Below are 15,666 nucleotides of genomic sequence, written 5' to 3'. Positions count from 1 at the left end.
AAGGCAGCAAATATCAACGTTACTGGCATTTAATCAGAATACAGAAGTTTATTGTGTGAGAGCCCTGATGGGGGAGAGTTTTGGTCACTAATGAGTATTTTTAGAATATATGGCATTTTCTTCAGACTAGTTAAGACTTACTGTTACAGTGCCTTGGGGACCCACACAGTCTTTCCAAATAGTAAGCTGCCTAATTATTTTTCCTGTCATTTTTCAATATGCCAATACAGATGCAGATTAATATGATTTTTTTCTCAAGCTGTTGACCCTAAGTAACCATGAATTTGCACTGTAATAAAAAGTTGTTTCTTTTGAATGCGCTTGGAAGCTATATAGGTTTGATTCACTGTTGCTGAACATAGACCTGTTAATAGCATACACAGCACTGCTGACTTGCATGAAGTCATTGAATAATAGTAAGTATTACAGTATACCCTTGTGTGTTTAACAGCGTGGCGGGAGGGGATTGTTTTCTCATTTAGGCAAAATGTTACTCTAATGTCTTTCAGAAATCAGCTGCCTGTGAGCATTGCTACTGTACTCATTTTACCAGATTAGCCTCTAAATATTTCAAATTGTTAGGTAAGGGCTTTTATTAACATTTGCAAAGGTCTTTCTACTGTAACTGAGCAGCTTTATTACAGAGGGCCCCAGGCTCTCATGGTCTCAGTGTGATAGTATTGTGTATGAGGAAGGGTAAACATGAGGAGCAATCTCAACTTTAACTGTACTGCCTCAGTTTCTGACCCTGAGCTCCTGACGTGAGCACGGGGGAAAGAACTCACCATCCACGGCAAGAGCCAAGTGCTGCTCTTGTGACTTGAGCAGCCCTCATCTGTGGCTCAGCAGATGACAGACGACTTCTGCTCCCCAGAGCTGCCAGCTCTGCTTCACTCCATACAGGGGGTATGTCTGCACGGGCTCTTCTGTGGGCATACATCAGCTTTCAGCTACCTTAGACACTGGACACTCGTCTGTTAGTGAGAGCAGAGATTCAGTGCCAAGTACCTGAGTATTGAGCCAGCTTTCTTGCTAGGTTTGGCTGATGTTTATATTTGGTTGTTTTCAAAGAATTATCTAAACTGCACAAAATAGGAGCTGTAGCCCGAGTGGTAACTACAGCATAGACTTTAAGCAGGGTTGTTTCGTATTGAGTTTGATGTCTGGAAGCTATAGTTGTGACCATGTTACACATCCCTGGTTTAAGGAGCGGTTGCTCAGCAGAGGTTGTTTATACCATGCATCAAAAGAGAGGAGGTAGTGATGGAAAAATGTGGAGCACTGAGGTATAGAGAATGAAGATGCAGTGAAAATGTTTTTGGTTTTTTTGAAGGAAGCAGATGCCTCATCAGTGCAAAGAGCAGCACTCCTGAGCAGTGGTTCACAAGCTTTTGCATCCACAGCTCTGCTCCCGTTTGCAGTTTTGTGTTCATCATGTTTAGCTTAGGATCCCAAGCGTGTTTAGCTGGGGAGCTAGACTAAAAGCTATAGGATGGATTTTGACTTTGGTTTCAGTTCTTGGCACTGCTGTAACAATGACTTCTGGCCTGGCATCCATGTGAGCTTCTGATGAAGTTCTCGCAGTAGCTTTGTTTTCCTTCCCTCATCACCTTGCTTTATTTAGCAGAACAGGGAAGATGACAAAGGGTGACTTTGCAGGAAGATGTGAGTTCTAACAGTGCGAAGCTGCTGCAGATCTTCCACTTCTCAGCCAAGCAGTTTTGCTGAGCACGAGGCATTCTTTGTCAGAGACCAGAGAGCAGAAAAAGCTGAGAGGCAAATGTTGGAAATGTAAATTGAGTAGCTCAAGGATTACCAAAACCCATACCTGATTGTATCTTCTCAGTGACTGAGGTTATTTCAGTTTTTATTTTACCTCCTTATTTGCAAATGCACAGCTTATCCTATAGGTAGTGGCAGGCAAACGCCAATTCATAGAAACCCCTGGATTAAATTAAGTCGTGCCATTAAGTTCCTTCCGTTAGTAATTAAGTTCATTTTTCAAAGTTGCTTTTATTTTTCTTACCGAGTGGTCACATAAGATCTGCATAAATACTTTAATGCACTGTGGGAAGAAACCAACATGGAGGGAAAGCACATCTGTCCCTTTCTCACTGTTCTTGCGGGAAGGCAGGAACTTGAAGAAGTAGTTTGCATATTTCAGCAAATACAACATATATTTTTGAGACTTTCAAACCCCTTTTAGACCTTTACTACTGATGAATGACCCCCGTAACTTCCTAACAGTGCACGAATTCGAGACATTGAGCTTCACAGTTACAGGATTAACGCTTCTGGCAGTCCATAGATCTTCATCTTTAGCACTAGAGAGAAAACTAGTGTCTTTAACTACATTACCATTAACTACAGTTATCCATTTCCATGCTCTATTAATAAGCACAATGAATGAGATTGCATGGAAAGAGCCTTTCCTAAAGAGTGCCGTTCTGGCAGTTCGACGCCTCCGTGCACATTTGTGCAGCTCCCGTACTGATCACGGACTATACCTGCTGTCTGAAGTTCAGTCTTCTCAAATGTTTTGTCTGTGTAACCTGAACTAATTCAGATACCAAATTGAGCAAAATTATCACTTCAGCATTTTCACAAAACCAAATACTTTAGGCAATAATTTCAGATATGGTTAGGTATCTTTATCCGGAGGATTTTTTAGCTGACTTTGTCAGCTGTTTGACTTGTCTTCTTACCTGGAACAATTTGTTTTTCATTGGAATTGATTTTTAAAATTCTCTTTAAAGACAGAAATTCAGAAAGAAGATAATAAGGTTGCTTGACCATTGTATCAGTGTGGTTTTTGTAGATGAGACACAAAATTCCGTGGCTCAGCACAAAAAGCCATATAAAGGAGATGATTGGAGCTCGCCCACACTAATACCTAAATAAAAACCTAATAAAGTGCATAGGAGTTCTCCCTTAAATTATTATGACTATCACAGTGCAGTGATGGGAAAGTATTTCAGATTAAAATCAGTGCAGAAGCCAAAGGGATATTCCTGATCTTTTCTGGCCTTACAGTATTATTCCAAAAGCAAGAGCTGTGTGCTCCCTAGATTCCTGTCAGGTCTTTCAAGTGGTTTGTTGAAGAGCAACAACTTTGTTGTCAAAGGTTGTTAAATACCTTCTCTGTAAGCCACTGGAGGAGAACAACCATAGTGCTGCAGCAGGCAGGAGGGAAGAAATTATTACTCTTGGGTCCTTTCCACCATATAATGTGTTTGTTCGTGACAGCACTCATAAAATAACTCCAATTAATAATGATCAGGTCTAACTGTAATCTTTTCAAAAAAGATAAATGGCACTGTTTCTACTGGTGAATGCTTTTTGTGTCTCTGGAGGAATAGGAATTGCAGTGTGGGTTACTGATGGGAGTTCTTATATTGGATGAATAATCTTTGTAATTGCTGCCTTTGGGTTTTTCATGCCTGAACGCTGCCTGATGCGTATGTGTGAAAATCTAGATAGGATTGCAGTGAATACACGAATACTTTTTTTCTAGTGAATCACCTCTTAAACTTTGTGAATAGCTTCTCAAATTGTCATCAAGACATCCATTCCCTTTCCTAGTGAAAAGCTGAGTTGCAGGCAGAATGCAGTAGCAAAGACTGGTCCATGCTGGACTTGCCCCTGTGCTCTTGTGCACCCTGTATTCTGGATTGTCCGTCCATCTTGTCTTCCTCACAGATTCTTCTTCTTTCCCCATGGTTATTTGGGATTTTCACTCAGCAGACTTATTGGCATGACACCGTATCTAAACTGACCGAAGAAGCCAACATAAGCACTTGCCAAAAGGCAGTTTTGATCTTCCTGGCTGCCTCAGCCTGTTTTCCTTTTCAGAAACAATCAGGGGCATGTGATCTTGATTCAGAGAAGGATTTGTCCCGTCTCATGCCTATGATTCAGACATTTGGGAGGAAAGAAAAAGAAAGAATGCGATCCTTGAAGAAGATAACTCCGTGTCAGACTAAAGTTTGGCTACTAAGGAATTAGCCTCACCAGGCTGAGAAAAAAACATATTAATAAAACAAAGGTTGTGCACAGAAGCAAAGGAGAACAAAAGATTTTATTCTCTATTTCCCATCAGCAGCAACGGCTGGCCACTTCCCGGGAAGCAGGGCCTCAGTACATGTAGTGGTTGCTCTGCAAGATAAACATCATGAATAACAAATGCCTCCCTTTCCTCCTCCTTTCTCTTAGCTTTTATTGCTGAGCAGACATCATATGGTCTGGAATATCCCTTCGGTCACTTTGGGGCAGCTGTCCTGGCTGTGTCCCCGTCACAGATCTTGCTCACCCTCAGGCTCCTGGTGAGGGGGAATATTGGAGAGACAGCTTTGATGATGTGGAGCACTGCTCAGCAGCAGCCAAAGCACTGGTGTGTTGTCCACACCTTTCCAGCTACCAGTACATAGCACAGCACTGTGAGGGCTGCGCTGGGGGAAACTAGCTCCGTCCTGGGGAAGACTATCTCCATCTCAGCCAGACCCAATACACAGGGATATGACAAATGCCTCTATCCAAGATAAAACTTGTACTCTTGGCTCTAGTTTTGATATGCTGTGTGTGCGGCGCTGGACAAGTAGACATGATTATTTTTTTGGGTTTTAGAAAAAGAAAGGGGGTTTGTACTGCCTTGAACCCAAGGCAATGCAGTGCACCTTATTCTCCTCCCACGACTTTGTTGCTTCAGGGGTACAGTTTTAAAACTCTGCCTTAACGACTGTAGGTTCACGTTGACTTCATTCTTACCTAGGAGAATACTTTCTCATGAATACGTGTTAGAAAGTCATTCTGTGTTTAAAAACACAGTGGTCATTAACACAGTCCTTTGCTTCAGCTGGCTGACAGCAAATCCATGTTGGAACAGGAGGAAGAGTGAACCAGGAAAACTGATTATGTGTATGAATATAGGCTGCGGACTGTTTTGTAGCCAAGCTCCAGCTAAGACTGTCTGGTTTTAATACCAAAGTAATACTTTAAAGATGGATCTAATTCCTAAATTTTAGAGTTTGATACTTTGTTTCAAGTCACTAAAGGCGTTTCAAAAATCTGGGTGGTTTTACATGCTTCAGAGCTCCCTGAAGGCAGTTGGCAGCAAATATTCTGCCTCACCAGAAGTTATTTGGTAGTTCTCCATACCTGTACATGATACAGGAAATCGAGTATGAAGGCTTCTGTCTGTTAGCGAGCAGTGAGGAGAGAGGAATGCCGCTTTGAATTTAAAAAATGTTCACAGAAAAAACATCTTTTGAGGTCTTATAAATCTATTTCAGGAGCAGGCAGTTTCTATCAAAAGGTGTAATTTGTTATGTATGAAATCTTTAAAAGTTTTAAACTTTGTTGGAGCGGGATATGCAAAGCTTGCTAGCTGCACTCCAGAGTTTACTGGTTTATGTTGCATCTCTGTGTCACACCCAGGGGTCTGTACTAAATCCCATTCCTGAGCAGAATCTTTGATGCTACTGCACCAAGTGTTGTGCTCAAAACCCCAGCGTTTTAGAGGCTTGTTCTGAGCTAGAATTTTCAGGATACTGTGCTAGACTAGTACTTGGTGTTTCATCTCACGTTTTGTTCAAGGAGCAGACGTTTGGGGTATTGAAATCTCAGCTCAAAGATGCAAACAGAAAGGAAGTTGATTCTGGGGTTTTGGGTTATTTTTTATTGGCAGCAATGTATTGCCTCGGTCTTCTATGCTCAAGGCTTGCACTTCATAAAAACTTAGACAAATCTAGGCTATAGAGCCAGCCAAAACCACAAATTCTGCTTGAGACCTACTTGGCTTTGCTGAATCATCACGAGCTCTGGGCAGTGAGTCAGCCAAGAGCTGCTTTTCTCTTCAGTATTGTGTAAACACAAGATGTTTCCCTGGGCTAAATATTATAAAGTAAAAAAGTCATGTTTATTTGATCTTTTTTTATGTCATGTGTTGTACAAAAAATGATTAATACATAAAGCTGCCATCTGGGGCCTCTGAAAATCTGAAAATCCTTTTCTTTTACGTTTTCATCAGCTCAGTTCTGAAGATGAAGCAGTTCTAGGGTACCCTGATTATTTTTTTTGGTTCTGTAAGTGATAATGATTTGGATCAAACTACCGACAAGGCTTCACGTATTGTAGGGAAATTAGTTTTGGAAATTGCTGTTTCATTTAAAATAAGAAGAAAACCATAGGACTTAATTCACAGTTCTACCACAATGTGATTTGAACTCTTAAAATTCAAAGCGAAGGTTCTGCAGCTGACTTGTGCATTTCCAGGGAAAACTTGGGTATGGATACATAGGTGTATGTACGCATCGCATGAGGTTTTAATCATTAGGATACTGTAAGTTTGTTGGCCGTGACAAGCAGTGGAGAAGCTAATGACTATTTTCTAGCCATTGCATCCTTTAGCTTCTGGCAAGTCCTTTCATGCACCTCACATCTTTCCAGAAATAGCTGTTCATGGGGATTTAATGGGAGGCAGTCACCTCGCTGAGCTGTTGGACCCACAAGCACTCGCTCCATTGCTCTTTCTGCCCACCCCTGCCCTCTGCATGTCTGGCTGAGCACCCGCAGCCAGGCAGCGGGTAGGCCCGGCCCCTTTGCTCGAGGCTTTCAGCTCTAGTGGTGGCTGCCACTGTGGAAATTCAGCATGGACTGGTGGGCATCAGTCTGCCTGCAGATTTATCCCTTCAACAGCTCCTCACCGTTCATGTGGTTGAAGTGGATGGCAGGTAGGAATATAAGAGAGAAATATACGTATGCAATAGAAATACGAGCTGGAATATAACTTACTCCCTTTTTGACCCCATTTACTTTAGTATAGTCAAATGCTTTTAGTTTGCAACGATGCTTTCTCTTTTAAAATCTGCATCTATTGTCTGATTATGGAATTTGTTAACATAGCCCTTCGAGTTTGTTATTCTGCTGAAATCTGTGATTAATTGTGGCGTTTTTTTTTCCCCATCTTATTTTGTTTACAACTTTTAAGATGTAATACTGCTGAAAAAACAGTTGTCTGACATTAAGAATACTGTTTCGGGATAATAAAAGTCCAGTGACTGGGGACTGCTGCATATGCTATTTAAAAGACTGATTAATGGTTCTTCCTAGGAAAAAGGTTGTTGAATTATATTAATACAGTATATTAAGATCAAGTCCGACTGTGCTTTTAGTACTTGTTTAGTCATGATCCAGCTTGAAGGGCAGAGGCAGGGTGTAGTGTGTGCATATGTGCCTGTACATGCAGGAGGTGGTAGGAAATGGCTGCAGCATTCTCTGTGGCACAGCAAAAGCAGAGCTCTTTTAAAAAGAGCTGTACAGGTGAGCTGCACGTGCAGTCTTTTGGCTTCTTTGTTTATCTCACCTTACAAAAAAGATGATTCTAAGGGTAGAGAATTTAAAAAAAACCCCACCACAACAAAAACCAACAAAACCCAGATGAGAACATGCACAGATGCAATACCAGCTCCACAGCAGAATTATAATCCTCCCTTCTGTCCCAAAATCAAAGACGGATGTTAAAGACATGAAAAAGGTGACTGGTGTTTATGTTTCTTTCCCCCTTTTAATAGTGCGGCTTCATGACAGCATATCAGAAGAAGGATTCCATTACTTAGTCTTTGACTTGTAAGTATGAGTTTTGCATATATTTAACATGTTGGGGATGTGGTACTCAAACTTTTAGATGTAAATACAAGTTCACGAGGTAAATGCATGGTTCTGGTGCGCTGGGTTGGACAAGATGTAAACAGAGCTGGAAGGACAGTAACATATTTGGTCATTTGCATGTGCAAGAACTGATTTGTGTCACATTAAATTCCATATTAAATTAACATTAATTCCATATTAAAAACTTTGAGTAAGCAGGGCCACCGTGGGAGTGGATTTTAGTATCAAATAAAGGTATGTAAGTACATTTGCATGATATCTGCCAAAGCTAAGCAAACACAGGACTCAGAAAAAATAGTTTGCTGCGAGCCAGTTGTCTGCAAAGGAACAAAAAAAACCATGTGGAACAATAGTTTCTCTACAGAAAATCTCCACTGTGGGATTAAAAGGTAAGCCTGAGTTTCCTAGAGGGAAAGATTCTTTCAGTATATTATTCCCAGTTCATGTCTTACCAATAGAATGTTTCATTTTGATACCATTCAGAATATAAAATGCCCAGCATACAGAAAGGAAGTTTCCTATTTACTTCCCATTTTGCTTCAGGACTTTGAGTCCTGTGAGCTGTTCATGTAGTGACTGTGCACATGTGGAGCTTGTTTCTCCCAGATCAGGCTGTTCAGTGGAAGAAGGAATGATGACAACATGAACCGTGTGTCTCAGACTCTCAACTTAAAAAAAGACGCTGATGTTCTTCATTCTGCCTGGGGCAGGCAAATTTTTCTGCTCACCAGAAAAGTTACAGCTTTTAGTTCTGGGTATGTGCAATCATGAATGATTAGGGATTATTTGCAAAACTGACTTCTTTAAGTAGAATTAACTATTTCAATTGCAAATTTTTCCAGGCAGTTTATGATTTTGACAAACACAACAACCACTCCCCCCCAAGAGCTTTGTTAAGTTCAACATGCTTTTGATGTTTAAAATGAAAATATGTTATTTCCCCTATATATGTGAAATAGCTAATTTCTGAGCATACAAACTGAAATACTTTTATTCTGTGTAGGTAGGTTAGAACCTGGGTCTTCCACAATCAATTTTGTGCTCTCATGTTCAGGTTACGTTCTGGTTTATTTTCCCACTTAGTTTCTTTAAAGAAATTGGTGAAGAATTCTTCCAAGGCTAGATTTCAGACTAGCAGTACAAAAATATTAAGTAGTCTCTCTGTAGTGAAGGCATTCAGGATTCAGTATTCAAATCCTAACTGGGCTCAGCAGGAATTTATATCTGATTCGTGTGTATCCCAGGTAAGTGCTCTGACTGTTGGCTTGGAAATGGCTGTAGGGCACAACACGCATACTTGTTCTCTGACGTGCACTGGGGTTTTGTTCTGCTTTTTGGGGGGTTTTTTTGGTTAGGTTTGTTTTTGTGTGTGTGTGTGTGTGGTGGTGTTTTGTTGGTGGTTTTTTTTTTTAAGGTCTACAAAGGAAATCTTTCTATGTGGAATTGGAAAAATCTTCTTAATCCTGAACTTTTCCAAGAAGTGCATGCAGAATTCTTGGTTCTAAGGACAATGTCACTAGTGTGGCATTTTTATTTTTCTGTTGTGCTATTGTACTTTTAGAAACTATGGCCTACTGTAACTGCAGTGAGTCCATTTCTGCATTAAATTGCACATATCATGCCAGACATATCTGAGGAGATTATGATTGCAATGTGAAGTAGAAAGCATTTGAACAACTACAGAGTTGTAGTTACCAGTATCTATATCTCAATAGTAACAGAACAAATACAAGCCTGTATTCTGCAATAAAAATCAATACCTAACCCAAAGATATAGCCTTGGCAGAAAACTAGATTCTGCAAGAAGCATTCTGCACTGGCTAGAACGTTCCCTGTCAGTCCTGTTCAGGACAGACATAGGAACAGACTCAAACACGTGCTGTTGATCTAGAACAGTGTGCGTTTGTGTTTCATCCTCTTCAAAGAAAGAGGGCTTCAACACACACGTATATATATATATGCAGCTTATTATGTTTAGATCATTTGGTGGGTTTTTTTTGTCAAAATGAATTACTTTGCAAAAAAGAAAACATCTAAATAGTAGAGGCAGTGACTGTACATACTGATCATTGTCTTTGGAAAAGCAACATCTTACATTCTTGAAGAACATTTGCCTCATTAGTAAGGATGGCTGCTCACAGTTAATTTTTCATTCAGACTATGAAATTACAGCTTTAATGCTTACTAATTCTATTTTTTCATCTTCACTGCAGTTACAAATATGTGAGTTAGTGGTTTGTTTAAATGTACATAAATGAGCTGCCACAAAAAAAGGTACCATATGTACTTCTTTAATTCGAAGGCCAAGTACACGCTTTTATTTATTTATTTAATTTATATTCAGCAGGAGCCTGACTGTGGTGTAACACTGTCACTCCACCCACACATACCATCATGTCATTATCTTAATGGATTCTTTCAGACTGTGTGGGATTCAGTGCAACTGTTTCTTTAGAAATTTCTTTCAGACTGCATCCCACATAAGAAAGTGAAGAAGAAGACTGCTTTTTTTGTTAATAGGAAAAAAAAAAAAAGCCCAATCATTGGCACTTTCTGCTTTGAATTTCTAATAATCTCTGTTGAATTAATGTCATGGGGATGTCTGCAATCTGAAGGAGAAGCCTGTTGCTTCACTTGTATAGCTGTGCTTTTAACTGGAGGGGAAAAAAGATATTAATGTACTCTGTTGCAGGCGTGCATTTGGATGAAGAGTTGTGTCAAAATGGGAATGTGGAAGTCTTCTAAAATCCATGTGGAAACTGGACATTGAACAATGGAAGATGTGCTTCCTGATAAAATGTGGTGTTGGGGTGTTCATGTAAGAAGCCCTGCATAGGAAAGGAATAGATGCACTGAAGTATTAACATATATATATAAAAAAATATATATATATATAAAAATATATATATATATTTGTTGCTGACTCCCCATCTCTGAAATACATACGTGGTGATGCCATTCTGGAGTATGGTAGTTTTTGCACTTGACTAGGCAAAGTAATGATTTTCAAGGTCTTGTTGACATCACTGCCAAGGAATGGAGACATCTTTACTGGTCTACCAACATGGCTCCTACATATTTTATAAGATTATCTGGGATAGCTTTCTGTGATCCTTCTCCCAAGCAAAGGACTTCCTCCTGTTATATTTCACTCACTAGATACAGTGAAGTGATTTGCAGGTTAGTAAAACGTGCAAAGTAAGACTAGTAACGGACTTCACGAAGTTTGTTACTCCTCCTCCCTTACTGGGAGGAGGCAACTGTAATTAGGATTTGCATCTTTTAGCCCATTTCAATTGATAAGTACAAATGAGATTGTCTTCAGCGTTAATGATGTTAGATGAGTTCAAATCCAATCAGTTCTGTCATTATTAATTGCTGTATCTGAATGGAAAAGCTGTAGCACTTGAACACTCTATTGTGCAAGTCTATAAGATTCAGTGTCGCCCATTTTAATGCACTTGATGAGATGCAACAGTTGGTACATTAAGACTCCTGGTGTTGCTGCTGAATCCAAATGGAGGGACTGTATGTGTAGAAGAAACCAAAATACCAAAAAAAAAAAAAGAAACACCCCCCCCCCCAAAAAAAAACCTAATTGCAAAACAATGTTTGCTTTATTTTACATGTTCTGGACTGGTGTTTGCACAGGGTATGTGCCTGAACCGTCCTTTTCAGGAAGTAGAAAGGTCACAGATAAATGTAACAAGTATATGGCCACTGTAATTTTGTAAGACTGCTTCCTTGCACCTTCATTATGAAAGCAATTTAAGAAATAAGAAATTAAGTCTAGGAGGAAACAACGCCAGTGTGATCATCATCAGCAGAGGCTTTTCTAGCTAGTTTTGTTAATTTGGCAGTTCCTTTTAAGTGTAGTCTTAAAAATATAGATTTTCCCGATCAATCTTCATATGGTATATGAAGTTGAGTATTTTTGTATGTGTTGTTACAAATGTTTGCAACAAAAGAAAGTGGCATTTAACACTATAAATGCAGTAATTCGTTTTAGTGAGTGTCAAAAGTCAGTTGAATGAAGTAGTTAAAAATTGCATCTTGATGTACCTCTTCTGTGAGGTGAACAGAAATAGCATCCATTGGACATGGAATCCTTCTGCCTCCCTCTTTGCAGGTTTCCTGGAAGAGATACCTGGTGCAGAGGGCATTGGTGTTTCTACATGCTGTTTGTACTTCTGTTTGAACAAACCCACTTGCTTTATTTGTTGCCATTTTCGTGTACTCTTCAGAAAATATGGAAGAAGAGTAAGAACTTGTAAGAGCCAGTGGCTTTTAATTTGTATCCTGAGAGTTACCAGAGCTCGTAGCATGAATGTCCTGTTGAGAAACAGGACCTCACTGAAGTTGACAGTTTATCTGTATCAGAAAGGCACTGAGATAGATTTACTTCCCATTCTAATCTTGAGAAGGTAGCTTGGCAGCTGTTCATGTAGCTTTATACTGAAGGACCAAAGTTGGTTTTCTCTTTTTTCTTTTTTAACTTTTTACCCTCTGCTTTACAGTCTTCACTTATATTTTACATGAGATACAAGGGAAAAAAATCCTCCTAACAAAATGACATCTAATAATGAGTAGTATGCTTTATAGCAACTTTGGTATTAAACCATATGGACTACAGTTTTATAGCAGCTTATTGTAACCGCTCTGTTCTTTATTTATAAAATCAGTGAATAACATAGGTTGGTAAGGATCCCTAGAGGTTATCTAGTCTAACCCCCTTCTAGAACGCGGTCCAGTTGAATCAGGTTGCTCAGGGGTTTGTCAAGGTTGGAACATCTTCAAGGATGGAAATTCCACAACCTCTTTGAGCAACAAGCACATAGTAAATACTTACAATAACAATAAAGGAGGAAAAATTCTTATATCTATTTGGTATTTCCAGTGTTTCAGCTTGTCTGTTGCCTTTCATGCTGTCTCTGCGTATCTACGCATTAGGGGGTTGTAAACAGCATTGAGATCTCCCCTGAGCCTTTCCGTCTTTATGGTGAAAAGACCGATTATCTCAGCCTCTCCGTGGGCCTCCAACTCTAATCAACTTGATGGCCCTTCATTAAACACCATTGTGTCAACGTTGTTCATGTTCTGGGAAGCCCAAAAGGGGACATGATCCAGGTGTGATCTCATGTGTGCCAAATGCCAGGGAAGAATTGCTTCCTTCAACCTCCTGGCTCTCCTATATCCTTGCAGCAGACCTTTGCTGCTGCAAGGGCTCCTTGCTCATGCACGCTTAGTGAGCAAAAGCCACTAACACGGCTGTAGTGATTTTCTGAGTGAGAGGCTCAGGAGATGCAGGTGAGTTCTGGTCTCTCTTAATCCCCTGTGCTACCTTCCTTCATTATGGCCATGTAGCTATCTTCTGAGAATTATTCCTGATGTATCCTTCGGAGGGACAGGGCATGGGAGTTGCTGACTTCTTGTTTGTCAGTGAAATTCACCTGCTCTATTCCTGCTTTCATTTTTTCATCACGTAACAATGGGTATGAATGCCAAGCACATGTTTAGTGTCAGCAAATAAGAATGCATATCCCCCTCTTTTCTCCGTGCTCAAGAAGAACAAGCACCAGCTTGATGTGCTCTCCCACTGAAACGCACTTTGATGACAAAAACTTTTTCTTTCTTGGCTTGGATCAAAAATAAGTGTTTTAGGGAAGAGTAAGATCAAAGGATGCTTTTCTTTTTTTCATTCATCACAAAGTGAGAATTATTCCTCTTTGCCAAAACTGTGGTAGACGAATATACATACGAAGTGGAGGTATCAAAGACTGTCAAAATATGCATCAAACAAACTTTTTGTGTTACAGGAGCCAAAACCAGTTTCTGGAAGGTAAAAGACAAAGAGAATACAAATTAGGCAACCAGCTATTTTACCTCCTTCTGCTTTTATTGCAGACTTTTGTACAGAATAGCATTCTGCTACCTGAAAGTGATTACTTTCCAAGTCAGCAAGGTGTAAACTCAGAAAAAGGAGGATGTATCCCAAATGTAAATGGAAACATGAAAATAAAGTTCTTTAACTGGCTTTCTTCAGGAAAGGAGCTGTACTGCTGCTTGAGCAGGTCATTTCTTTCATCATCTAATGTGACTAAATACACTGAGATCCACAATGAACAGTTAGTACAGCAATTTGCAAACGAGCATTATGGCTCTGAAGGTTACAAGTATCTCCACTTTTAATTTTTTTATCCTATTAAACTTAATTGTATTCATTGTAATACAGATTTTCAAGCATCTTAATCTGTAAGCATCTTGTAGCCCACTCTAGGTTTTATGTTAGGGAATTAATTGAGATTAGAATGTGCTATATGAAAAATCACTCTATTCATAAACAGTAATGAAATACGAGCACTGATCTCCCATCTAGGAATTATTTATGTTGGCATATCAGTAGGATGGAGGTTTTTGAAAGCAGGAATCAGACTAACTCATGCATCCTGTCTGTTGAGGACGTGTTTAGGTGCTCTGGTTAGGCTGTGCTCCTGATTTTAACCTTATATTTATTCACACCAATATCATCCCTTACAGCTCTCCTCTATGGAGAGCACGGTGGTTGTTCTTTGTCTTCAGTAGTTATTTTCATCCTTCTTAAAGTTTGTTTTGCCAAGCTAAACTGACTTGGCTTCTATGAGAAGATATGATGAGTAAGTAAATGGACAGCCTAGTAGCAGTTTTCTGCTCATACTGCTGAATGAATTCCCTTTTCTGAATGACCAGAACTGTGTATCATATGAGGAAGGATTTTACTGTGGTACGTCAAAGCATTGCTGTCACCGTTTTTCAAACGCATTCCAAGCACCCTGCTGGTGACTCATTCTGGACTGTCATCTTTGGGATATAACAACAGTTTTCTTTCTTTTTAACCACTTCCTACTTTTAAACCATTGGCTGTACAATGAAACATTGAGTATGCAGCCACGCATGGCTGCTTCTGCTATTGATTCTCTGGAATATACAGTTCTTCCTTCATACCATAATGCCTCTGAAATTATTTGAAGTGATGCTTTTGCTAAACTATTCCTACTTTCTTGACAAAGATAACTGAAAATTTTCTAGGGAAAAAATCTTACCATTTAACTGATTAAGGTACTCTGCTTCTAATGATACTCTCCTTCCAACTCAGTAATCCTCTTTCTAGCAAAAGCACAAGAAGTACCCTCAGGCACATGGGGTACCCCTCTGTTGTGTTTTGGCCTATGCTTAAAGACCCTTTTCCCTTTTTAGCATTATCTTTTTCTCCTTCCTTACATCTGTCTTACATTGCAGTTTTCTATCCTTAAGTGTTCTGAACTTCATTCACAATTTCCAGTGCTGGTCTGCTCCCTTTACTCTTTGGTTTTACTGCTTATTCTTGACATCCTTAACTGGTGTATGGTATCTTGCCCAATAAACTGCTGCTCTTTACTTTTATTTTCTAGCAGTGATTGCTCTCCCACCACATTCTTTTTATTCATGTAATAATTTGGATGGACGAACCTTCCACTGGAGTCCCTTCACCTTGCTGGTCAAGACCTCTTGCATTTCTGTGCAGATATTTCAGTTACTCCTTTCTGACTTCTCCCTGTCAAGCTAATTTAAGATGCACATTTTCACTTCTGAAATCTCCATTCCCATCTTGTTTTATCTAACAGAGTCACGGGAGGTGAATTATTTGAAGATATAGTTGCAAGAGAATATTACAGTGAAGCAGATGCCAGGTAAGTAATTTCTTTTTCTAACGTCGCTTTTAATAACTGTAGGATAGTTACTTACATATCTCATGGTGTTTGGCATCAGTTTCACTAGCACAGCCTGTGAAACTCTAGGATTTGTCCTAGAGTCTCTTAGACTTGGAAAGGCACAGTTTGGTGTTTTGAGCTCATGACTGTGTGGTGGAGAACTCGTATGAAGTCTTGACGTCTCCTGATCTGAAAAGGATTAAATCAGTTCTCACTTTGTTAAAATCTATGTGAATTTGTGAATAGTTAAAATCCTACCCAGTTTTCTCCTCTG

At 39.6% G+C, this 15,666-nt stretch overlaps 1 protein-coding gene across 13 annotated transcripts in view; it reads left to right on the top strand.

Annotated features, from left to right (window-relative positions):
* CAMK2D (calcium/calmodulin dependent protein kinase II delta) overlaps positions 1–15,666 on the top strand; it is a 152,338-nt gene that overhangs the window by 81,748 nt on the left and 54,924 nt on the right. For all 13 annotated transcript variants that reach the window (XM_030479988.1, XM_030479986.1, XM_030479984.1 and 10 more), the window contains 2 exons: positions 7,569–7,623; positions 15,306–15,371. In XM_030479988.1, the coding sequence (XP_030335848.1) occupies positions 7,569–7,623; positions 15,306–15,371 (121 nt within the window). The remainder of the gene's footprint in view (positions 1–7,568; positions 7,624–15,305; positions 15,372–15,666) is intronic.

Source organism: Strigops habroptila, chromosome 3, assembly GCF_004027225.2.
Source record: "Strigops habroptila isolate Jane chromosome 3, bStrHab1.2.pri, whole genome shotgun sequence".
NCBI classification, from domain to species: Eukaryota; Metazoa; Chordata; class Aves; order Psittaciformes; family Psittacidae; genus Strigops; species Strigops habroptila.
This window is presented reverse-complemented; position numbering and strand designations above follow the sequence as displayed.